General features: G+C 35.3%; 1 protein-coding gene across 1 annotated transcript; it reads left to right on the top strand.

The window, feature by feature from the left end:
* The first annotated feature begins 19,942 nt into the window (after positions 1 to 19,942).
* LOC136803897 (uncharacterized) lies at positions 19,943 to 21,711 on the top strand. The gene is made up of 5 exons (XM_067060623.1): positions 19,943 to 20,429; positions 20,566 to 20,649; positions 20,820 to 20,984; positions 21,110 to 21,184; positions 21,313 to 21,711. The coding sequence occupies exons 1-5, from the start codon at positions 19,943 to 19,945 to the stop codon at positions 21,681 to 21,683; spliced, it is 1,182 nt and encodes a 393-aa protein (XP_066916724.1). The 3' UTR covers positions 21,684 to 21,711.
* The last annotated feature ends 4,456 nt before the right edge of the window (positions 21,712 to 26,167 follow it).

Genomic DNA, 26,167 nt, shown 5'->3' with positions numbered 1-26,167 from the left:
AAAATGGAAAAGTAGTGCCGATTCAACCAGGAGGCACCGTCTTCACGACGCATGGTTTTAATTTACCCAAAAATGTGGCCACTTCGGATGATCTGGTCCTTTACCAAGGCAATGCAAATCCAGAGAGACACGCCAAAGATTGGATTCGGAAAAGACATGGGATTCCTATACTTTTTTGTCTCAGGAAGTTAAGCGATTTAGTTCGAAAATCCTGAATTAAAGAAAAAGTTGTTGTTTCTTTCGGAGGTTGTTAGGATTGTTTCTCTGTTTATTTATTTGAAGTATGTATTCCCCAAGGCCAGCGTCAGCACAGAAGTCAAAATTTGATCCAACTAAGATAGGTGTTCAATTTTTCTGTTGGTTTTTCAAAGATATGATTAGAGCGTATGGGCCGGCAATGTTGGATAATAGTACGTTTGAGGCAAAGTTAAGAAGGATTAATCATGAGTTTTTTCATAGGCTGAGGATGACGTTGTCGAACTTGGAGAATATGAAAAGGATTAGGGACAGTATGCCGTTGTTTGATGAGTTTTTTAGGATTATGGGTGAATTTGAGGATGATTTTAGGCAGTTAAATAAAAATGATACGGAGCATGTGGATGATTTTGATGGGGCGGCTGATAAAGTTTGTAGGTTTTTGGCAGATCCTGGGCAATTTATCCCAGGATTTTTAGATTCGATAACTGAACAGGAAGCTGGTAGTTGCTTAATGCAGCTACTATAAACTATTTCTTCTTTATGATTTTTGTTGGCTAGATTCGGCTTCCGTGATATTCCTCATTTCAAAGACTTGATTAAAGAGCAAAGTATGTTGTAATATTAAGGTGAAACGGGGGTAAATGGGGTTGGTGGGCACTTGAATACTGGATCAGAGGTAAATTATTATCTTAATTAAACTGCATTTTGTTTAATTCTGTCAATAATAATTTAGCCTCTGATCCAGAATATTCAAATGAGATTCAGCTTCCATGATATTCCTACTGAACGGACGTCATAATAGAACTTGAGAAAGAAAAAATAAATTTCATTTTATATCTGTCTTTTTATTACTCAACTGTTTTTCTGTGGTTATTTAAAGACCTTTATTTGTAGATAATTAGACAATATTTCAACATTTTTGATAGAAAATTAGTGATTTTTTACCATTCTATGTTTGTACTGACGATGGCGTAGCCGAAAAGCTTTTACTATGATTATGATAAATAAATTTTGATTCTTTATTAAAAAAGACCTTGTTGTCATCAATCAATAATCATATTGCAACATGACAGGTATATTTTGTAATTAAAGCTGAAACAACTGTCTTTTCTTTTCGATTCAAGAGATGCTTATCTATATAAATTATTGGTTAGATTCTGTTCTGATTGCGATCAAATTTAGATACCTTAAAGGAATTAATTTAGATACCTTAAAGGAATAAAGTCTTCATCTTGCCATTTCCTTTTTCTTTGTATAATTGTTTGTTTGAATGTTTTGTTGTTTTGTATCATATTTGTTGGTATTGTCGGTCGAGCAATTGGGGTGTGATGATGTTTCAGCTTTTGCTGAGATTATGTTGAGGGTAGTGTTCTGATCCATGAGAGATTTTCAAACTTTTCTTAGATTTAAAGGAAGAAATTTTGGCGGAAAGAAATTTGGCGGATTTGGCGGATTTGACTGAAATCCGCCAAATTAAGTTCCCGCCAAAATTTCTTTTTTCCACCATCCGCCAAATTAAATTCCCGCCAAATTAAACATTTTGAAAATATGATCTCTTTTAAGGTGTTTTGCTATTTTTTCGCTGTTTTGGCGCCATCTTAAGGTTAAATTTTTAAGCGACCGCCAAATTAAATTCCCGCCAAATTTAGTTTTTTCGTCCATCCGCCAAAATTCCCTCTGAAAAAACTTTTTTGGCCATCCGCCAAATTAAATTGCCGCCAAAATTTCTTCCTTTAAGGTATGTTAGGTATATCATGTAATGTTATAGCTCCTTGCAACAATCCAAGGACAAGGAGGTGAGGAATCTCCAATATCGTTCGATATGACAAACATCGTGGGCTCAATGATAGCTTATTTCGTATTCTATATATACTGATGGCAAAATATATAGCATGGTATGGGCTGAGAGTTTGAATTTCCCAAATCATAAGAACGGTTGAGAACATAGCCAATCAAATTTTGTTATTCTTTTCCAGGTCACACTTTCTTAGAAAAAGCGCAAGTTCCAAAATTTAGTTTTCTTATTTCCCACTGTAAATATTTTATGGCAGAAATAAAACGTCATAGTGAGGCCCATATGAAGGAAGTTAAAGAAATGATAGAATAACAGAACAAGAAGATTGAGGTGGCAGCTAATAAAGCTCAACCAACTATCCCGCTGAGGGACAAAAACCATAAACCTAAACTATCCAAAAACCCCTTGTAAGGACGAAATACAACAAATACATGGTTGCCGTGCACAAACGACCAATTGCTGAAATACTCACACTTCTCCAAAAGAACTATTAAGTGGTGGAAAATTTTTTTCAACATTTGCTATATATAATAAGTATTCTTTTCTTTTCCTAGAACTATTCCCCATTGACTACCAACAAATCACACACGTATTTCACAGACAAAAATACATTAGATAGAAGAGCTATCTTTAGGGAGGTCGGGGATTTTCGACAGCTCTCCATTGATCCAAGGCGTTCATTAACCGTTGAACAAAAGGCAGAACATGTTAGTCATCAACTGGAGAATAAGATGGTGGTCGTCACCAAAATACCCATCGAACACCAATGATGATGTTATTGTAATGGCTAAATAATTCGACTTTTTATATTTTATCGCGTCTTTTTCATGCTATATAAGATGAAATTCTGAAGATAAAAGTCCCAAAGTATTAACAAGATAAGTTATTGAAGAGCCGCCTATTATTTGTAGAGATTTAATTAAAGATCGATCTCTTTGGTTTTCATGTCACATTTTAGGTGAAATTTTAATAGAAATATTATTATTGTCATTTTTAACAGGTTTAAACTTCATTGTAGAAGTATTTTATTTCATCTTATTTTATTATTTGACATATTTGTTGTCATTTCATTTTAAAACTTAAAAACTGCATTATTTTAGTCATTATTTATTGTATCTTTCAGATATCCTTTTATTACAAAACTTTATTTTATATAACGTATAACAATCAAAACCAGAAAGAACCTCCAAAACTGTCATTTACCACTCCGAAAGTTAGAAAAATCCAAGCTAAGAAGTGACTACATTTTATACACATTGAATAAAAGAACACGTGCCTGTAACAGGCGGACCATTTACACCTCAAACGGCCATTTTCCAGGCCTGTAGTTGTTTCACTTTTCCAGGGCAAATCCCAACCCAGGAAATGGCCATTTCCAACCCCAAAAATGGCAATTTCCCAGGGCTGGGATTTTAAGATTTATTCCTGTGATAGCGAGCAGTTCAGTAAATTTCAAAACTTTCAGCAGCTGATAGAATGGTGAAATGAAGATTCCATTGTTAGAAATGTTTTAAATTAGTTGATTTCAGCACATCAGGTATTCTGATTTTCTGCACTATAGTTGACCCTGAAATTTATAATAAATAGTTAACCTGACTTCCTATTTACTAAAAATGATGATGTATTTATTTCAAGAGTATGGTGGCCCATAGTTGTCAACGTGTTTTATTTTTAAATTACAAATGGAAATATTGAAAAAATAAAATAAAAATAAAATAAATAAAAAATAATAAAAAAATGTGAGAAAATAGAAATAAAAAAAATAATAAAAAAATAAATAAATATAAAATAATAAAAAAAGTGAAAAAATAAAAATAAAAAAAATAATAAAAAAAATAATAAAAAAAATCAAAATATAAGTAAAAAATAAAAAGTATGTGAATTACAGGTAGCCCAGCGTTATCATCTTCACCTTGTGTTATCTCCATAATATTCTCCAAAAGATAAATGATGAACGCGTGGATGCATGTATACAAACATGGCGGATGAGGTCATGGAGGTTGTTGACTGGAAAGTTAATGAAAGGCTTGAAACAGATCTAAAGACCTTGGTAAAGCAAAACCTTCGTCGAAAAGAAATATTAGACATACTAAGGCAAAAGTACCCTAATTACCCATGGAGTCTTTCTACCCTAGATCGAAGAATGAGACACTTTAATCTGTGGTATTTAGACAAAACGACACCAATCGAGGCTGTTAAAGATGCTGTAGCCAAAGAACTTGAGGGACCTGGTAAACTCTTAGGCTACCGAGCCCTGAACAATAAATTGAGATTGTATCATGACATTAAGGTTCCTAGAAATCTGGTTGCAGATGTAGTTTTTGATCTTGATCCTGAGGGTGTTGCTGCAAGGAATGTTAAAAAAAAGAAAAGGAAAGCCAAAATACCTTTTGTGGCAGATGGTCCGGGCTGGGTATTTTCTTTGGATGGCCACGACAAGTTGATGGGTTTTCAAAATTCCACCTTTCCTCTGGCTATTTATGGCTGCCTTGATTGTTTTTCAAGGAAGCTCATGTTTATCAAAGTTTGGGATTCCAATTCAAATCCACTTACCATCGCAAAGTTCTACATGGAATATCTTGTAAATTCAAAAGAAATGCCCAGATTTTTAAGAATTGATAGGGGTACTGAAACAGGGGACATGGGAACTATTCACACCTACTTGATTGATAAGCATGGTAATTTTGCAGATCCCACAGATTCTGTTGTCTATGGTCCCTCAACTAGCAACAAGATAGAGCGCTGGTGGAGGGATCTTCACGAGAGAATGGAACTTTTTATTAAACAACAGCTACGTGGTTTACTACATAGTTTTGATTACGATCCAACTTCTGAATTAGACAGGGACTGCATGAAGTTCATTTTTATTCCTGTTGTCCAACGAGAATGTGATATATTTGCAAATTTATGGAATTCACATCGTATTCGTGCACAGAAAGATTTAGAATTACCTACTGGTGTCCCAAACCATATTTTTGCTTGCCCAGAACAATTTGGTTGCGAGAAAAAACTTGTCGATGTTTCAGAAGAATCCCTTATTGAGGTTGGTCAATTGGCAAACATTGACCAAGCCCCTGACGATTACTTGTCACCAGAAAACAGAGAACTGTTTGCTTCAATTATTCCAAACCCCATTGATATTGAATGCAAACATTTATCTGATAGATACTTGTATCTGAAAAGTCAAGTGATTCAGATGGTCTAACAAAAGTTTTATAGGTTTTGTTATATCGTCAGGTTGCCTAATCCCGACCACCCCTATTTAATCCTGACCCCCCTCTAAAACAAGCAATTTACCAAAATTTTGGTTTAAAAAATCTTTTCTTTATGAAAGCACGGGGGAAACAAAATGTGCAATGGATATTGTAAAATTTGTTGTGACTTTGAAAGACTTTGAAAATGTTTGTCTTCGAAAGGGAAATTAAAGTTAGAGTTAAATTCTAAGGAATTTTCCATAAGATAAAGAATTCGGCGGTGTTTTCAAAAATTTAAACAATTTTAAAAAACTCAGTTAAACATAGAAACAAATGGTTGCAATTGTTCCTCTTGTTTTCATTTGAAATATGTTTTTTGTGCTAATTCCATGAAATTACCAATATTTCTACTTTGTATCCATTCCTTTGGTTTGTTTTTATATTATTTATATTGGATCAGCTCAGATAAGTCTTGTTTATGATTATGTAATCAAGTTTGTGAAGTAAAGACCAACATTTTCTGCACATTAGAGGGGGGTCAGGATTAGATAGGGGTGGTCGGGATTAGGCAACCTGACGGTACAATAGATAATTTTTCTATGTTTAAAAGCTATAGCGCTATACTTATAGTAGGGGTCGGAGTTTGTGGTACTTCCATGGTATACTCTGAAATACATGCTGATGTCAGCCCGAAAGCTGATTGGCTTAACTGACAGTTATATGCGGTTTAAGAGTATAGCTAAAACTTTGTTATGTTTTCAACAGTAAACAAAAGTGAATGAAGACAAAATGTAAACAAAAATATTGCAAAGAAGTTTTCGAATAAATTCACAATAGAATGTCTTCATTTAAAAATAGAAACACTCGATTTCATTCAAAAGAAAAATACATTCTTTTTTCTTTCAGTTTTATGTAAGTCTTTTTGTGTTGTTGTTGAACATTATAGTAAATTATATTCACTTTTTTGAATATATTTTTTCGAATAAAGTCACTTTTGGATTTTGTTATGATCCAGCACTACTAAATACTCCTCATTATGGATGTTTGTGCCAATGCTAGATCAGCATTTCATAAATATACATTGCGTCGTTCCCTTTAACAAATTATGTATTCTTTATATTTTGTACACATTGCCCTGAAACTGTCACTCCTTTTATGAATGTGATAAAAAATTTTGTTATTTAAGTACATTATTACAGGTGATCTACTTTAGAAAATGACTTTAAACACATAATTTGTGGAAGTAGATAGTGATGATTTTGAGTAATATTAAAGATATGTTTGTATGCTACAGTACTTAAATATGGAATACACGCTTTTTTTTAATAAGAATATCTTCTGTAAGAATATCAGGGTGAAAATTGGCCAAATCGTAAGAGTACCCTAAGAATGCCCTCCAGGGTGAGTTTTAATCAGTCAATAAGAATAAAACTGTCATTTTTCAGAAAATGGGAAAACAAAAGTGACACAAATTAATTAACAATAAGAATTACTCACATAAGCTGGCAAAAAAGGAAATTTTTCCCTGAAATAATAAGAATACGTTATGTCGTTAAGAATATTTCACCCTCAATTTTGGCAATTTCTTAAGAATACTTGACCCTCAGTCAAAGTGCACTATTCTTATAAAAAAAGCGTGTATTGTATTTCTCAACTTCAATTTTTTCAGGGTCTGCTATTCATGGAAGACTCCAACAGGGTCTTAATGTGATAGGGTAGGCTTTTTCAAGGTAGAATGTGATAGGGTAGGCATTTTCAAGGTAATCTAAAATCTGACAGGGTAGGCTTTTTCAAGGTAATATCTGACAGGGTAGGTATTTTCGTAGCAGCTCGTATCTGACAGGGTCGATTTTTCAAACTCCAGCGACACGTCCCCGTTGGTCACCAAGGCTAGTGCCCCCCCCCCGGGGGGTTTCAGTCAGATAAGGTTATTGTGTATGGTATTTTGGAAGGATTGCTTGCTGTTAAATTCAATTTTGCTGAACTGCAAAAATTAGTTCCCCAAAAACTATTTTCCCTTATTTTAAGGTACCTTTTATGCTTTTCATTTATTTCTGTTTTCTTTTTTATAGAATTAGATATTAATGAGGCCCCCCCAGCGGACCCAAAATTCACGCCATCACGCCAATTTTTTTTCGATTTCACGCCATCACGCCTGAAAAATTTGATTTTCACGATCACGCCAATTTTTTTCGATTTCACGCCATTACGCCTAGAAAATTTAGTTTTCACTCTCATATTTTGTTATTTAAACTTAATTTTTGCCCACATATATGTGTGTTTGGTCTTCAATCAGTTTTTCGGCATTCTCATATGCGTCAAGATTATATCATTTTTCCTATCGAAAACACCCGAAAAATCTAGATAAAATTTTACCTTTGTTTTTCTATTTTTGACACAGGGGTGTTTTTTTGGGTCTTTTCGATAGGAAAAATGACGTAATCTTGACTTATGCATATAAAAAATTGTTGGACAACTGGTCACATCAAAGGGCACCAGTTTGAGGGCTGAGGTATATTTGAGTAAATTGACAAAGCCCACCATGGTTGGGTAACGGAGAAATTTTTTGAATTTTGAAGGGTTCAAAGTGCTATTTTAGGACCCATTTCAATTCAATTTGAAAAACAATTCATGTAAAAATAATGGAAATATTTTAAAAGTACAAGCAACATGAGGGGCCATGCCCCCTGGTCCCCCCGTTGACGGGTTTGGCATTAATTGTGAATTAGCGTGAATAGTTTTCAAAAGGGGAACGAGGAGGCGCAACCATGGTTTGCGCCGACGGGAGAAATTTTCAATTTAGTATGGCTAAAATCGCCCTCATTTACTCTCTTTTTCCAAAATATGGTTTAAACACCACATAATTCCTTTGATCAATCTGCTTAAAATTACACCTCATAATAAACCTGTTGCTTCTTTGTGTTTAAGGATTTGCTACAAATGTATGTTTTCCTGAAATAAAAGACCTAATATCTTTGATGCATCTATAAGAATAAGCATCTAAGAAAGAGAGGAGAATGTTAGTTACGGAGGAAGCGCACCATGGTTTGCGCTGACGGGGAAAATTTTCAAGTTTCGACCCTCTCATAGCATTCGACTTTATCATTTTGAAGACTAGCTAGCAACTGCTAAAAACAATCGGAAGTTACAAGGACGAATGGCAGATGAATAGAACTGTTTGAACCGTTTCTTTTATGTTTTAAAATGAGATCTATAGGAGACCATATAGGAGGCCCACCATAGTTGGGGCCGACCAAGAAAATTTTGAAATTTAAACCCTCTAAATTGGCTAAAATGGACATAGAAATACGATTCAACTAATAAATATAATTTTCACGATCACGCAGAACTGCAAATTTCACGCCATCACGCCTAAAAAAACTCGATTTCACGATCACGCCGGCACTTCATTTTCACGCCATCACGCCGTTTTTTTCAAAATTTCACGCCATCACGCCACGAAAAACCCTCCATCACGCCATCACGCCAACCGCTGGGGGGGCCTCATTAATCAACTATGAATGAAAAGTGGAAAGGTTATCGAAGAGCCATTTCAGATAAGCGCTCTGGAGGAGATACCAAAAAAAACATAAAGGAAGTTTCAACACTTATAGTTCATAGAATGAAGCCAGTCCCAGTAGGAAAACTTAAGAGGTATGAACCTGCACAACCAAGGGATTTCATTGACTTTTCATCATATTCGAAGTTAACACTGAAAAATGTAAAGGATGCTTGTGAGAAGTTCTATGGAGAAGCAGCTGGCTCTTGTGATGTTTTTTATGATGTGTTAGGACCTTCTTGTTCATTAGATGAACAACTTTCTGGGATGAAATTTTTCCGTGTGCGGTTTGTCAAGCCGTCAGAGATTTCCAATAAACCTATGTCATCTTCAAATGAAACCAACCGCATGTCCTCAAAGAGAGAAAATGACAGTGTAAAAAGTGTTCTTTTTTCTAAACCAGTCACGAGTAAGAGGAAAAGGACATCAGTCTTGACTTCAAAGCAACCTTGCCCACAAAATAGTATGCCAACATCTATCTCCATCGGTGACCTCTTAAATGCAGGAAAGCTGGTGATTCCAACAGAGGAGAAGGAAGTACCATTGATACTCGAATCTTTCAATATAAAACATGGAATATGGCTGAAACAAACACCTTTAACCTTTCGTATGCAATTACAAAAGTTTGCTGATGGAGGATTTCGTAATGCATTTAAAGCGTACACAACAGAGAATGATGCGACAAAAATGTGGGTCATTAAGAAATTCAAGGCAACAGCTTGGGAAGTATGTGGGCCACGCTATGAAATGACCCTTGAGCAGCACACTCGAAAACAAGTGCAGATGCATACTGCAGCTAAAGCTATCACAGTGAAATGTGTTACAAGGCCTGGTTTTCGTGAAAATTGGTTCACATATCAAACTATTTTCTTTAGTATTCTTGATGGTGAGCCAGTTACAGTGGAGCCTTTTGTTGACGGAGCCTTCATCAAGTATCTTAATAATGATGGTGTACCATGTAAAGTAAGAAATGACTTGAATTTCATGTATGAGAAGGCTGAAGCTCTTACACATTTTTCGTACCAAGAAAGTGATGAGAAATTGCTCCTTGTCGACTTGCAAGGCAGCGGTTACACCTTGTACGATCCAGAAATTGCAACAGCAGATGAACTTCAACAAAATGAAAATGAAAGATATTTTTGTGCTGGAAATCTGAACGAAACTGCTTTCACCAACTTTTTCGATGCACACAAGTGTAATATTTACTGTAGGCTTCTCGGATTAAAAGAAGTGGAATTGGAGGATCCATCAGTAAATCCATAAAAGACTGTCTGTCGAAAACATTAATTTATTGGCATTGTTGCTGGCTTTTCTGTTTGTTTGAAGATTTGCTACCTTAAGGTTTTTTTTGGCGAAATTGGCGAGCGAACTCGAAATTCGCTAAATTTAGTTCCCACCAAATTTAATTTTTTAGGTCATTCGTCAAATTAAGTTCTCGCCAAAATTTAAAAAAATCGTTGATTCGTCAAAATAAGTTCTCGCCAAAATTAAAAAAAAATTCAAATCGACTGTTCGCCAAAATTAGTTCTCGCCAAAATAAGTTCCCTTAAGGTAAATCTTTTGTTTGGTATTTTTTGTTTCATGCTTAGATATAGTTTTCATCGTACAATCATATCTCCATCGATTTTAAGTTTTCTTTCGTTTGTTTTCTTCTTTTGTTTCAATTTGAATTCTTTTTGTTGTGGTACCCTAAAAGTTATATTTTGTCTTTGGAAATTGGATTTATTCATGCTATTTTTAAGGGTGTTTAGAAATTAGGGTTTATTTTTTACAAGATTTGCATTATGTTTATATATAGTTTGTATTTGTAAATACCTCTTAGTGGCTTTTCAGTAGCTAGGTTTTGATTTAGTTCTTTATCAATAAAAGTCTTTTCTAAAGAGCTGTCCCTTTAAGACATTCCAGCCTAGCCAATTAATTTTTTAATGAACGACACTGAATTCGAAATAATCGAAATAATAAGTAAATCAAAGTGCCATGGGGCGATTAGGAAAGATTGGGTACGGTTGACATTTGTTTGATTTATATAGGCCCTATATAAGTATACAAAACATTCTTTTGTAGTAGGAGGACCTTTTAATACAGTAATTTGTTTTAGTATTATTATAGTTCCATCAGTTCGAAAATGTTTAAAGTTTTATTTCAAGTGAAAACTTATACTCTTATTTTACTTTTTCGGTTTTCCAATACTGAGACCCCTGCTGTACATTGACGTAGGATTATTATTTGACCTTCAAAGTCCTTAGAAAATTAAGCCCAAAACATTTAAAATCTTTTATTTGAACTCTCATTCCAACCAAGAATCTGAAAATTTTGAGCTCTTGTTTAGATTTTTGAGATTTTTTTTACATAGTAAGTAAAACTTTTCCAGATTCGAACGTTTTGCAATGCAGTGACCTCGCAGATTAAAATCACCCACCTCGTCGTCAGTGAGGTCAAATATTCTCGCAGAAGCTTTGGCCTCTGACGCTCGTGGTACGATCCAACTGGTTAAGGGAGGGAATCTTCCGAGGCTCATCAGATATGTTTGAAAAACCCATTTATTTTTTAAGGAAAAAGCTTCCATTGATTGGCTCGCACGGAGAAATTTTTTCAGTCAATGCAAAGCAAAACCACTAGCCTGTACCACCCCGAACGCCCACGGGCGATTTTTATTTTTTTTTTAAATCTTGCAGTGGTGTCGGTCTGTTTCGGTTAGAGAACTTTTGTGTCTTAGTTTGTCTCAGACATTTAAAGACTTGTGAAAAAATGTCTCAGACACGGAATAGTGCCTAACCGTAACAAACTGTACTTCGCGTTATCTTTTCAGCGAAGAATAGTTTGGTACAGGCTACGAAACCACAGGTTTGCAGTGTCCAGCGGAAGTTAAGCGGAAGTGATCTGCTTGGAAGTTTGTCAAAATACACTCGTTCTTAATTCTCCACTTTGTGATTTCTCTTGCTAACTTAACGTATTCCCGAACTCCAATTACTAGGGAGATAATAATGACAGTGACAACGCTGGGCTACGTGGTTTTTTCGCGTTATTTTTACTCTTTTTTTATTTTTTTTTATTTATTTATTTTTTTTTTTAACGATTTTTTTTTTAATAATTTTTTTTTATTTTTCTCTTTTTAAACGATTTTTAAAATTTTCATTCAGAAATAAAAAAATATTTTCTTTTTTTTAATTACTTTTTAAATTTCTTTCTTACTCGAAGAAAATAATATGTTGACAACGACGGGCCACCATACAAGAGCAAACAATTGCAGATTTTGGCCTTATCGAATATGGTTATAATATTAAATGAACTTGACATCAGCACTCAAATGGTCGGCAAGGCACTTAATCAAGCTCATGACAGTTATGGTTGTGGTTCCCTTGGCCGCAGAACAATTATTACAAAAGCTTCATTACTGGTATCTTCAAATCAATTGATTCTACACCAAGGTATGTGATCTCTAGCTCCCAAGAAATCAAGAAACAGAATAGATAAAATCGGTGAAATCTATATCCTTTACAGTGCATTTTCCTCGAATTTCAACTATTTTGGAGCATAAAAATGGACAATTTCTTCTAGATTTGTTAATTTGTTTTAAATTTCGTTTAAGTTTTTAGAACTACGCAATTTGCGAAAAAAAATCGAAACAAGAATTTATCCACCAAGTATACTTCTTCCGGTTGGTTCGAAACGCAGGACACAGGACCCAGGAGGCAGGACACAGGACGCAGGACACAGGACGCAGGTCAGCTTTAATTGCTGTAAAAGACAAAGAAAATGTTTGAAAAACACTTGCAATTGTTAGAAATATCATTCTGAAGGTATTTTATTGGTCTAGAACCTTTTTAAAGGTCAAAATCTATCCACATGCTTGCCACGTGCTTTTGCATTTTGTGCCGTGTATAACACGGACCTGTAATACTTGTATTATATATTACACATAAATCACACATGTATAGTAGCAGTTATCTTTTCAATGTCATTGACATGTGACATATTATGTTATACACAAAATACATGTGTTAAAAATATTTATCTCATCTTTAAACAGCCCCGACAGGAAAAAAGCTATTATCATATCTCATTATATCTCCTGCATCACCTTGGGTATGATAACAAAAATTGACTAAAATAGCGTCAAAGGTTTGTATTTTATTAATATATCAATATTTTCATTCCCTATCTCGTATTTTGATGAAAATGACGTCACTATTTTCATATCTCTAAAACAGCTCTCTTGGAGCATTTAATGTTTTCTAAATATATAAATCTATATCTACTTGCACCATCCGCATCCTATTGAGCATGAAAAAACATTTTGTTGTAAACTGATGTACACACCTTGTATTTTGTGCTAGCGTCATCATTTACATAATTTAAATGTCATTTTGTCAATATTTAGGATTGATGGCTTGTCATTGAAAAATCTTTTAAATAGCGTATTTTGTATAATATATAATTTTCCATTGCGTATAATGTTTTTAGAAACATTTTATACATTATATGTTACGAGTGTGTTACAATTTTCCGGTCTGTAGTTTGTTTGACCTGCGTCCTGTGTCCTGTCTCCTGCGTCCTGTCTCCTGCGTTTCGAACCAACCGTACTTCTTCAGAGTCTTAGGTCACCATGTTTTTTACGCCCAACCTTTCAAATTTTGGGAGATGACATAAGATTTATGAGGTAATTTTATGTAATCCTGTCAATGTTACGATGTCATTATAGATAGATTGATAGATAATTGGAATCGTTATATGATTGTAGTACACAGAAATGTAACACAGTACTTCAAAAATGAATGAGCTTTTTCCTGGTGATGAAATTCGCCTAGTGACCGCAGAAGAAGAACAGTTCGGGCTAAGAGAAATAAAAGGTGTCTTAGCACGAACAAATCTTGGTGTGTATGATGTACCAGGAGATGAATTAGCTTTTTCTACGCAATTGTTGAAGAATTTAATCTCCGAGATGGAGCTATTCGTGAAGTGGTAGAATGGCCAGATGATTGTAAGGATTTTGTAGACAACACGACTATCGAAGAATATGTACATAACTTGGAAACTAACAGAGAATGGCGGGAGAATAACGTGGCTGTAGAAGCTCTTGCGAAAGCATTACATTAAACATCGAAATTTACTTCCAGACTTCAGGGCAGGAATAAGGACAATAGTGATAGGCCACAAACTGATTGTAACCTTAGGGAAACACTCATTTTAAAGAATGTACCATAAAACCCTAAAAAGAAGACTTCTCCAAGTCACCTTACACCTCACGCCAGGATATTGAAGGATACTGAAAATGGATACGGTGTTAACAAATAGAATGCTGAGTATACATTTGTAATTACTCTAGCCATACTGAATCACGTTACCTTATTAAAACTTTTCATTATATTATTTAGGTAAAAGTATTTGTTTATATTCTTTGAACCAATTTTCCCAGTATAAAGGTGTTGTTTATGCAGTGACCGTTGGACACTAACCAAGGAACGATTATATGATGTACCAGGAGATGAGGAGTTGTTCTACGGAGTTGCCTACAAGCTGTATGGTTCAATTGTTAAAAAATTCAATCTATTCAACCGAGGGAAGGAATTCATAAAAGAAGAGAACTCAAATGTGAATATCGACAAAGAAAAAGTTACGGTCGACCCGTTGAACTTCTTCCTGCGCTTAATAGTCCTTGGTGAATGAAAACCCGAGACAAAGAAATCAACCAAATTGTGGGAAAAGGTTTTGGTAGATTTTATTTGCGAAAGTAATTCTTAGGAATTTATGCAAATAGATATAGAAATTGACCTAATTTTAGCTAATATATAAATTTCTGTAACTCTTTCCACTGCTGCCTAGCTCAAATTCAATGGTCAAATGCAACGCAGACACTCTGACCAATGCCCGCAGGAGGTCGAGTGGAGGGGCATCATTGGCCTACCTCCTGAAGCGATTTTATAGTATGGACCGACTAGCAAAATCAACAACGGCAGCGAAGTTTGCGTCGTGTACAATGCAGACCAGAAAACACCGCAACATATTACATGCATATAACAAGCTTATAATATCAATATAGTGCTATATGCATGTTATATGTTATACGTTAGTAATATACATATTACAATTCCCATCGCCTGAAAACCGAGCTTTCTCAAGGAAATGATAGTACGGCTATTGTTATATCATATCTAATTATATCCCCTCCACGGTAGTGAAACTTTCTGTTCCGCAAGAAACATATCACACATATAGTGAAGACCTCTGTAAGTGTAAAAAGTGGATTGTCAACTTTTTCTTGACCGAATATTTTTTTAATTTTGAAATGTCACCACACCAGACAACTTAATTCCAATGATATAATCAATGGATTGAAAAGCAACCTCATGCCATTGGTAGGTACTAAATTATTCCATTTAAAAAATTAAAACTTGATTTACGAAACGCTTTGAAAGTTTGCTTTATTTTTTTTCAAATTTTTTACTCTAATGAAAGGAAAGTTCTGCTCGGAAAAATTTGGTGTAAGAACACAAAAATGGGCACCCCTGTATCATTTACGCAATATTGACCTGATTCTTTTTCGTTTCTGGATCAAAAAAGATGATTCCGTCACAGCCTATCGTATTGTGTTCTCGGAAGAAAAATAATTAAAAATTACAAACGTCCGTTACGTATTGGACGATATACTCGCAAATTTAAGCCTGAAATTCTTTGTTTCATGTATTTCTGGTACGGAATCGAACCAAAAGTCCAAAGGGGCACAGAGAAACTCGACCAACCGACCATGCATTGCGTTTTTCATTGTTTATGAGAAGGCGATATTGAAAGAGCACGAAATATTTCAAAAATTCGACGCTACTGGATTCGAATTCGAAACCAAGCCAATGACCAGCAGAACGCAAGATGAACACTGCATGAAAAGTTGTCCTCTCTAACGCAAGATGTATGACGAAAAGTTAACTTTTCTCTTAATTTTCTTGTTTTGAAACCATTGAATTTTCTTCTGTGCGAAAACAAGTAACAGTGAATCTTCACTGTTTCTCGAAAAGCCTAAATTTTCTAAATATCGACATGATCACTTTTTCGATGTACAAAAGGATTACATTTTTAGCCACGAAAAGTACCACTTTTCTCCGAAGTGAAAATATGAGACTTTCTCCACGCAGTGAAGATTCACTTTTACTTATTTTCTTGTCAATGAAAATGTTAAATTCAAAATTGAGAAAAGGCGAACCTTTTTTGTAAAAGAAATTACGAAACTTTTTTAATAAAAGGAAAGATTAACAATTTTTTATTTACGTATTTTCGAAAAGACGCAGATCTAAACCAGGCTGAAATAACCAACTTTTCGTTATTGATAATATATATCTGGGTAAAAAAATGCTTCATCCGTCTCATTTCATAACATTACTGCCATTTTAATGAAATTAGGCGGGAGATTTGATTTGATAAGATATTGAATTATTAAATATTTTTGGATGATTTTCTTCTTTAAAATTAAAGTCAATTATAAATAAATTCATAGTTATATCTATTTACTCAAAATTCGTGTTCTAAAAATCTAAAGTATGCCTTATTTACATAAAATGACTTAAATTAATAACATAATAAATAATTCATAAATATAATCTTTTTAAAAATGACAAGAATTGATGTGGTATAGAAGGAGCTTATAGGGTTAGGGGATATTTCTGACAAAATTTGACATTGTAAAGCATTATTCGAATTTAAGAGATGAGATTTAGGTTACGGTTCAAGAAATTGTATTCGTATAAAAAAGGATGAACTAACTAACAAAAGAAGTCGAACAATTACTTCTTCAGTTGTGTATCGTGCTTCTTTTCCCGAGTGTTCTCCTATTCTCCGTCTGATCTGTATTTCTCCCTCATTGAAGATGTTTCTTTGGTTGTGTTGTCAAACAACCATCTTTACTTCTTTTTCTTAATACCAAATATTTCTTGGTCTTCTGATGAGATGTTCATTTTGTGACAAGCTTTCTCCACACGTCTTTGAGATTGCAGAGAATTGATATTTCGGCTCCCTCCGCCGAGCTCGCGATACGTTTTTCGACTTCCTGTAGAGAGAAAATGATAGAAATATACTCTACTTCTTAAACAGGATTATCAAACAGATTAATTGCCCATTTATATTTATTTCAAATTGAAAATAACCAGTAAAAAATTCAAAATGACTTGAAGATTACAAAAAAACATAATAGCAAGAAAGAAATTACGTGTTTTAGACAGGTTATTCCAAAAATAACTTGAACGAATGAGTGCTTACATGATCATTGCAGGGCCTCTTTAGCATTATTGACGTATACTCATCGCCAAGTCTTTACTTCTTACTTTTGTTTCACTCTTTGGCTTACTGTAAAGTTCGTATGAAAGCATTTTGCAAGATTTCGTGACAAGTCAAGGGCTTTTTTTCCCCTCTTTTAATTTCTGCCAATTAAAATCTCTTTATCAACATTTTTCTATAAGAGACTTAATTAGACTGCAATTGAAAATATCGTAATTTCTCCACAATTATAAATGTGTTAACACAGGGTCCCAAAGGGAATGGTGTTGGTCAGTTCAAACAGTTAATTATAATTTTTTTTTTTTTGATGAAACCGCCGAAAATAATTTTTCAGCCTTTGAAATATCGCCAAAAAAGAGAAATTACGAATCGTTATTTTCTTCCATCAACTTAAAGCATTCGAGTTTAATTTCAACAAGTTTAATTAATTGAACTGTTTTTAAGAGCTCTTCGTACAAACCATTGCCCCAGGCTTACGAGGGTTAGTTAACGCAAAAACTTAATACTACATGTTTTTTTATAAGAACAAACTATATAAGAACATAAGGCTTAAATGGCCAAAATGTTAAGAACAAGTTGAGAACATTTTGAGGCTTTGGGGACTCAAAAGCACCCGATTTCTTAGGAAAATGGACATAAATACTCATAATATGGGGGAAAATAAGAACATGTTTTGGGCTTAAAACTCAAAAAGTTAAGAAAATCCGAAGGCTTCAAAAATTTTGGATATTCTTATAAAAAATACGTGTATTCATGAAATATCAAAGCGATTTCTTTTTTTATACATTCCTGATTCGTTCTGTATGTAAATCTCGTCAAACTTACTGACCACGAAAATTATTTACGGCTGATTTGCGAAATTCCCAATAATTTTGAGGATTTGTAGAGCTTTGTTAGTAGATTGAAAAAATGTATAGAAAATGTTTTAGAAACATTTATGTATAGATTTTACCGGTTTTTTGTAAAGATTATAAATTTCCAAGAATAAATTCAGGTGAAATTTTGGCAATACCCTCACCTAAAATTTTTAATAGATTAATGAGTTAATAATTTTATTTTAATGCGTATAAAATGCATTAAAATCAATAAGCAATTGAAGAGGGAATCTTCATACACAACTATTTACTCAACTCCATTGAGACACCCCTGTGTCAAGACCCGCAGTTGGATAAAAAATTCCATCGAAATCCCAATGGGGATAGAATTTATATACATTTTGAGTTCAAAAACTCAGTGGGATGGTTTCAAATGCAGTTTCTTAAATATGATTTTTAAATGGGATGAATTCAAAGTCGATTTCCCTGTTGGGCTGAAATAATAGGGTATTTTCCATCAGGGGATGAAGATTTTTTCCAAATTTTCCAGTGGGTTGGGGTTCTATTACAGCCCTGGTGGAGCTTCTCCTACTGTGGGGATGAAAGTTTGTACAAGGCATTTTTTCAGCGGAGACAAAAAATTTCAGCCAAATTTTGTAGTGGTCTGTGATATCGGCAGTACCGTGATGGGTTAATCAAATATGGGACAAACTAGGGAGGAAATACTTGAAGTTTGGATTTTTCAAAGTAAAAAAGTGTAGGACGTATTTTCTCCTTTCGCCTAAAAACTGCTAATTCTAAAATATGATCTTGTCAATCAAGAAATCACTCCTAAAAAAGACATAAGACCGTAGACCGTCGATTTTAGAGGTGATCTCTTTTGAAACTTGATAGAAACCTATTCTCTTTGAATTTTCAAACTATTTTTCAATTTTGATCAAATGCACTAATACACAGTCAGACCGTCGAATAGACCGTCAGACCGTTTGTAGGCCGTTAGATTTATGAGAGTTTGTACTTGAAGACCGTAGACCGTCGATTTTAGAGGTGATCACTTTTGAAACTTGATAGAAACCTATTCTCTTTGAATTTTCAAACTATTTTTCAATTTTGATCAAATGCACTAATACAAAGTCAGACCGTCGAATAGACCGTCAGACCGTTTGCAGGCCATTAGATTTGTGAGAGTTTGTACTGGAAGACCGAAGACCGTCGATTTTAAAGGTGATCGCTTTTGAAACTTGATAGAATCCTATTCTCTTTGAATTTTCAAACTTGTAGGCCATTAGATTTGTGAGAGTTTGTACTGGAAGACCGAAGACCGTCGATTTTGAAGGAGATCGCTTTTGAATCTTGATAGAATTTCCGTCTTCACATTTTCTATTTCTTAATTTGATCAAAAATGAAATATGTCAACAGTCACACCGTTTGTAGGCCGTTAGATTTATGAGACTTTGTACTTGAAGACCGTAGACCGTCGATTTTGAGGGTGATGGCTTTTGAAACTTTTTGAAAATTTTATGGAAGACAAAATTTGATTTTGAATATCTATAGTTTAATCAGGTTAAGATTTCTGATCGAAGATTCTGGCTTTTTTTAGTTGTCTGGATGGTTGGATTCCTTAGATTAATTATTTTTCTAATGATGTTTTTTGTTTTCTCTATTAGCTCTTTCCCAGAATCAAGATCAACTATGACTATATCGAGGTAAAAAAACAACCAATACCTGAAATTATCAAGCAGGGCCTACGTTGCTTGCCCATTCACTGATGATGAGTTTGGAGTGATCAGTCCTCGTAACTTTTTCAATTTCGACTTTTTCAATTTCGACCCATTCCGAACAGATTGTCACGGAGGATACTTTGCTTCTGCAATCGCTCACTGGTTCCCAAGTCTCCCCGACCAAGTGGACCTCGCTCATCGGATTTATTAATGTCTCCTCTGTCATCAATTTCCAGACAAAACCAAGAAATTGACATTGGTTGGCAAAATTGATTCTGGCAAAACATCACTGATGAACCTCTTTTCATCAATCATTCCGAAAGAAAAAATCACCATTTTGACAAAAGAGAGCACTTTCGGACACGGAGCTTCTGTTTGTGGATGAGTGGTCGAAGGAGATGACACCACCTGACATAGCTAAAACCCTTTTTCAAAATGGAAGATTCCCCCAAGCTGTCAAATTCAAAACGCAGAGAATGCAGACCATGCAGGCGGGTGTATTCTTGACCTGCAACGAAAAGCCAAAGTTTGACACTCAGTGTGATCAAGAGTCTGTCGAGAGGCGATTGGCAATATTTGAGACACGGGCTTTGAGTACTCTTGACCCTGCAACCCCTGGATGGATCAAGGATAATGCCATGAATTGCTTAACATACATCATGAACATAGTCAACAAAAACCTTGAGATGATTGACAAGGACGACTTGTCTTACACGTTGCCAGTCAATGTTAGATGCGAGTCCACTGTTCTAAAAGAAAATCTCGACGAAAAGCAATTGGAAGGAATCCAAACGAGTTTAATTGATCAAGACAAGTCTGTTGGGTTGGCAGAATCGCCCATTGATGGTTTGAAAATCTTCCACCTAGAAGAATTTGACTATGATGGTAAGTGATCACTTTTCGTTTCATTTCCTGGTCTGTAAATTCTCTGTGATATCTTCATATGTTTTGAAAATGACTTTGCCCATAAAGTTCCATGGAAGCCAGATGTATTCCAAAATCTAGTTTTCGCTTTTCTCAGAACAATCGGAAACTTGTGGACAGTCTGGATCGGAACAGCTTGACGACGTAGATTTAGTCACAACTAAACGTCCAATGAAGAATGGTATGTCTAATTTTTGTTTTGAAATTTTCCTCAAATGGCTTTATTTAATCATGGCAGATTTTATTCAGCTCATTGGCTTACACACGAGTCTATCTTGAAAGCTTGATAGTACGACATTTCGTTAACATGAATGAACTTTTGTGAACAATTTTTTTCGTATATTCTCTCAGATCAATTCGACACGGAATCTCTTATCGGGTTCATTTCCACAACGGATGTCGACTCGGACATAGAGCCCCCAAAGAAACGTGCACGTAAAAACTGGTTCAACAGCCCACAACGAGAGACCGACAAAGACGCTGTGGAAAGTGTTGTTGAATATCTCGTACAAAGCGGTAAGAGCACTTTTTTGATGGTCTTTGTAATCCAAATATGTTGCTTTGCAGGTATAAAGTAATTTAACTTTAGTTCATTCTTCATGCAGCTTCAATTTTCAAATAAGAAATTTTTGTTATTTCAGTTTCATCAAAAGACGTCAATGGATCAGCGACGTTGAAAACACAAACTATAGTTAATGCAATGCCTACACGGGATGGTAAGTGAACTATTTACGATTTACTATCTCCAATTTTTGAAAACATGGGTGCTCTGGTTGACCCAATTTAAGACAACACATAACAACTTGTGGTTCCACAAAGTGAGAAAAGTTTTTCCCCTTTTTAGCGGTCGAAAGTCCCATCAAAGACAAAACTTTCATCAAGTCACCAAGACGCTTCAAGGTGGAAGATATCAACAAACCCGAGTATTGGCGTATGGTTCGTTCATACCTTCATCACAACCTGAAATTCAAGACGTTAAATGGACCTGTTGCTCACTCTTTGTTTCGTCTCTTCAAAAAGTTTGAAGGTGCATTGAAAAGTCCTCGACCACCAACGATGGCCGATCCAAAGCTAGATGCTTCATTCTTGATTATAAATGAACAACGTCCAAACTTCAATATATCTGGATTTTTGAAAAAGTATCCTTCCTGTGTTAACACCATCAAAGATATACGTGGGAAAATTGGTGTGAGATACAGCTCATCTATTGTATAAGTCGTTTTTAAGATACACTGAATATTGATTTTTTTCTACTTACTCAAATCTCTCATCTATTCTTAAAAGTTTTGACATCCCAAATTCGACGGTCTGACGGTCTCCCCATAGAAACTCTCATAAATCCACCGGGCTACCCCTGGTCTACTGGTCTACAGAATGGTCTTCATTTTTCAAAAGAGTATAAATCGAATTTGGGATAAGAATTTGGAAACTTTGATGCTTTTTTACCTTCTCTTTGACTCTGGAATCTCAAATTCGACGGTCTGATGGTCTCCCAATAGAAACTCTTATAAATCCACCGGGCTACCCCTGGTCTACTGGTCTACAGAATGGTCTTCATTTTTCAAAAGAGTATAAATCGAATTTGGGATAAGAATTTGGAAACTTTGATGCTTTTTTACCTTCTCTTTGACTCTGGAATCTCAAATTCGACGGTCTGATGGTCTCCCCATAGAAACTCTTATAAATCCACCGGGCTACTCCTGGTCTACTGGTCTACAGAATGGTCTTCATTATCAAAAGAGTATAAATCGAATTTGAGTTAGGACTTTTCAAATTTTGATGCTTTTTTACCTTCCCTTTGACTCTGGAATCTCAAATTCGACAGTCTGATGGTCTCCCAATAGAAACTCTTATAAATCCACCGGGCTACCCCTGGTCTACTGGTCTACAGAATAGTCTTCATTTTCAAAAGAGTATAAATCTTATTCTAGTTAGGACTTTGAAAATTTTGAGGCTTTTTTACCTTCCCTTTGACTCTGGAATCTCAAATTCGACGGTCTGATGGTCTCGTGAAAGTGTGCAATCAATTAAACAGACGGGTCTTTGGTATAGTGTTATTAGTGAAAAGGTTTCGAATTATTAATTTACAGTAGAGCTTACCGCAGATGTCTTAACGAAGAATCTATCTTTCCACCATACAACTCGACAAAGACATCAACAACAATGTTTCCAATGGTTGCTTGATCTGTCCAAACATCTGTCATATTTCTGGAAGCAGCTTGTATTTTCTTCGACTTGCGGACGAGATTAAGGAAGCATGGTTTCCCCTTCCCAAATATCATTGATGTTGAGTCGCATCCAGACCATGCATGAATGAACAGTAAGTGCTCTTTGACATCTTCGATTTTCTTGGATGCAAGTTTGATACTCCAGTATCTTGAAAAACTTTCTTGCAAAAGATAAATGTCGAACTTGTCATTATCTGTGTCTTTCCAATGATAGAGAAGCATGATTGCGACGTCAGTATCATCAGCTACCACAACTGTGTTTGTTTCAAGAACGGTATCTAATGCTTCTCTTACAATTGTTGCATCAGCATCACCTTTGCAAACTTTGACGATATGGCCATTCGCTTGAAGTAATTCTTGTAATAGATTGATCAATTGGCCTTTATTGTGGTTGTTCGAGAGAAACTGCTCCTTCGAGTAAGGCACTTCATTTTTTGCCATAACCTGGATGTCACGAGATGAGCCTTTCGACGATCTTCTTATGTGCTCGTTTCCTTTGATTGAATTTGGATCATTGCACCCATCGAATAAGATCTTTGCACACCCGTAATGTCTCTTCGCGTAAGACAAGTACGCATCAGTAATGCTCTTGAACTTCATTCCTTTACTCCACGGGACCCTGTGAAGTAGAGCTCCACCATCCAACACATATTTCACATTCGACGGTTTCATAGTGACGGCGTCTTTATCTGCTAGTATATGTTTTTCGAGCGCAGATTTTTCGGGCTTCCGCATTAAACCATTCTTGAACAACGAAAGTGGTTGGTGATTTAATTTGTAGTCGAAGTACTGCTCCACATTTTCCTCTCGTTCTGCAATCGCAGCAAGTCTTGTGAAGAGCAGTGTCGGATTTACAGTCACCGCATCTTTATTTCCCTCATCTGCTGTGTTATTTGTCAAGGCATCTAGGTTGACGATAAGATCTTTTTTCAGAATCTTTCCTTCAATAAAAATCGTACCCCATCCAGCTTCTTTTGAATGCTCTCTCCTATAGTCTCGGCTTCCTCGCAATTCACCCTGTCCTTGCCTTTGACTGAAATGCACCCGGTTGAAAGCGAGTAGAGGTTGCTGTCGACCATGTTGAACGGATTCCTGACCTCGATCCATTCGTAAAACTTCTGGCAATAATCTTGGTCTTTGTTTCGGCGATTTATTCCCATGTCAATGTTTTGATCAGCTGAGCCAACTTTGACGCTTGATAATTGGACCATTGATTTGTGAACTGTGGCGCTGAAACCAGCGCTCATTGTCCATAGATTGCGGACATTTTCTCCAAAACCACGTCCCCTAGTCAAACCACGTCCCCTAGTCAAACCACCTGAACACTTGATTGACCTCATAAACGTTTGTTCGATGACTAAATCAGACCAAAACCTGTTCGATCGTCTAACGGCGTAGTGTCCTTCTTCGAATTGTTTCCTCAGCCAATCACTTGAGGCTAGCGCTTCGTTCATTTCTTGGACGTATATTCTCGAGCATTTGGCATAGTTGCGGTGACCTGTCTCAGCAAAAAGGTTCTGCATCTTATTGATTGCTTTGACGTGTATACCAATTGCAGCTCCTTTCAGCAACTATGAATTTCTTAACGTAGTCAATATATGACCGCCAAAGCTTTGCAGTATGCGATTTTTCGGAGAGACTGGTTGAAAAAGTAGCAATTGTTTTCTCCATATTTTTGATGGCTTCCATTTCACCCAGATAATCGAGATCGTGATTTGTAAACCTTTCTTTGATTACTTTTAGATAAGGTGCTTCTCTAAACTGTCGATTTCGAGTTTGTTTTCCTCCAACAGCGTATATGTAATGCGGTTAACTAGAGCTTGGGTAATACATTGTCCTATGCTGATTTGTTTTAGCTTTGAAGGAAAAAGTTGGTCCGCGAATACATATCTGCAAACTTTCAGGAACCCAATCGCTTTGGTACTCTAAATTCCTCATTTCGAATAGCGATGAATAAAGTGTCTTATCAAGTGACAATTCTCTTATATCACTTTTGACGAAGCTCTAGCTTAATTTAATATGGAATTTTCTCATTATGACGCCATAGGTTTAGGCTCAATTTACTGTTATTCAGTGCATCTATAGGGTATTTTGTAAGCAAAAATGTTGTTCAGCTTTCTGTAAGCTTTCCAACGGTATATAACATGCCTATGTTCGAAGAAGTTTGATTTCGGAAGTTTTTGACCTGATGACGTCATAGACCTTTAAGCCCAATTTACTCACATTCAGTACATTTTTAGAAAATTTCGTCTGCATAAAAGTTGTTCAGAATTCAATAAGCTTTCCAACGGTATATAATATGCCTATGTTTGAACAATTTGAAATTTGGACAAATTTTATCGCAGCCATTATGAATTTTGACGTCATAGCTCGTGACGCCAAGATGCTTAAGGTGGGGGGTTTTAATGGGAGGTTCCCAAGACCTTCCCCTAACTCTGTGCAAAATTTCAGCTTTATATGTATTTTTTTCCGGTTAGGGTGTTTATTCACCTAATTCCCTTCTACTATAGACTTTATCCAGTCTACAACCAAAAATCTGAAGGAAATCTCGGTAAAAGTAAATTAAAATGATTTTGATGAAGATTCTCAACCCTTTTGACCCATCAGTTTCAAAATTTATGTGTTTAATTACTGAAAAATGTTCTTAATCATGTAAAGCCTATTGCGATTGTTAGTTTTAAAATAAAATTTTGATAGGTCGATTTTTAACGGTTTCGGGCACTTTCTGAAAGTAACTTTTTTATTCAATTGAGCATAGTCTAGCATGCTAGACGACTTAACTCAGTAAAAAATAGGAAGTAGAAAACTTGACAGGAGCATCAATATAGTCGTCTAGAATATTTTGTGCACAACAAACTTTTCATAAAAATTCTCTTTTTTCATGTTTTTGGATAACATTTTCAGGGGGTCTTGTTGGTTTGTTTTGGTTTGTTGTTTTTTTCTTTCACCTAGAAACTCTCATTGGCTGAAATTTTTATTTGTTTATATATTTTTTTGTATATGATTGTTTTCTCACCCCGCAGAAATCTGCGGGCCCTGCTGGAACTCCCGTAAGCTACGGAAACCACCTTAGCCCAGTCGTTTATTTTAACCATATCCCGACATAAAAATTTCCCGCTTCCAACAAAAACGTTATAAACGACTGGATTCCCAGTCTAATTGAGCATAACTTTTGATCTAATGAACCGAATTTATTAAATGACCCATCAAAATTTAAGTTTATCTTTCTTCTTTCCAATGGAATAGAAATGATTCTTTTAAAATTTTTCGATTTCGAGAAAATCAGTTTCAAAGAGAGAAACTTTTTTGTGGCGCACCCGGTATCTTAGAGAGAAAGAAACGGAATAATACTTAATACTTAACTTAACTTTCTTCTTTTTGACTCAGACTACTCTAACACTTAACAGAAAACTTCCTTTCATAAAGACCAAGCTTCATAACCTGTGCTTGAAAATAATCTATATACAATAT

Source organism: Clytia hemisphaerica, unplaced genomic scaffold (genome assembly GCF_902728285.1).
Source record: "Clytia hemisphaerica strain Z4C2 unplaced genomic scaffold, Clytia hemisphaerica genome assembly, whole genome shotgun sequence".
NCBI lineage: Eukaryota > Metazoa > Cnidaria > Hydrozoa > Leptothecata > Clytiidae > Clytia > Clytia hemisphaerica.
The sequence above is the reverse complement of the archived record's forward strand: the minus strand, read 5'-3'. Positions and strand labels throughout refer to the sequence as shown.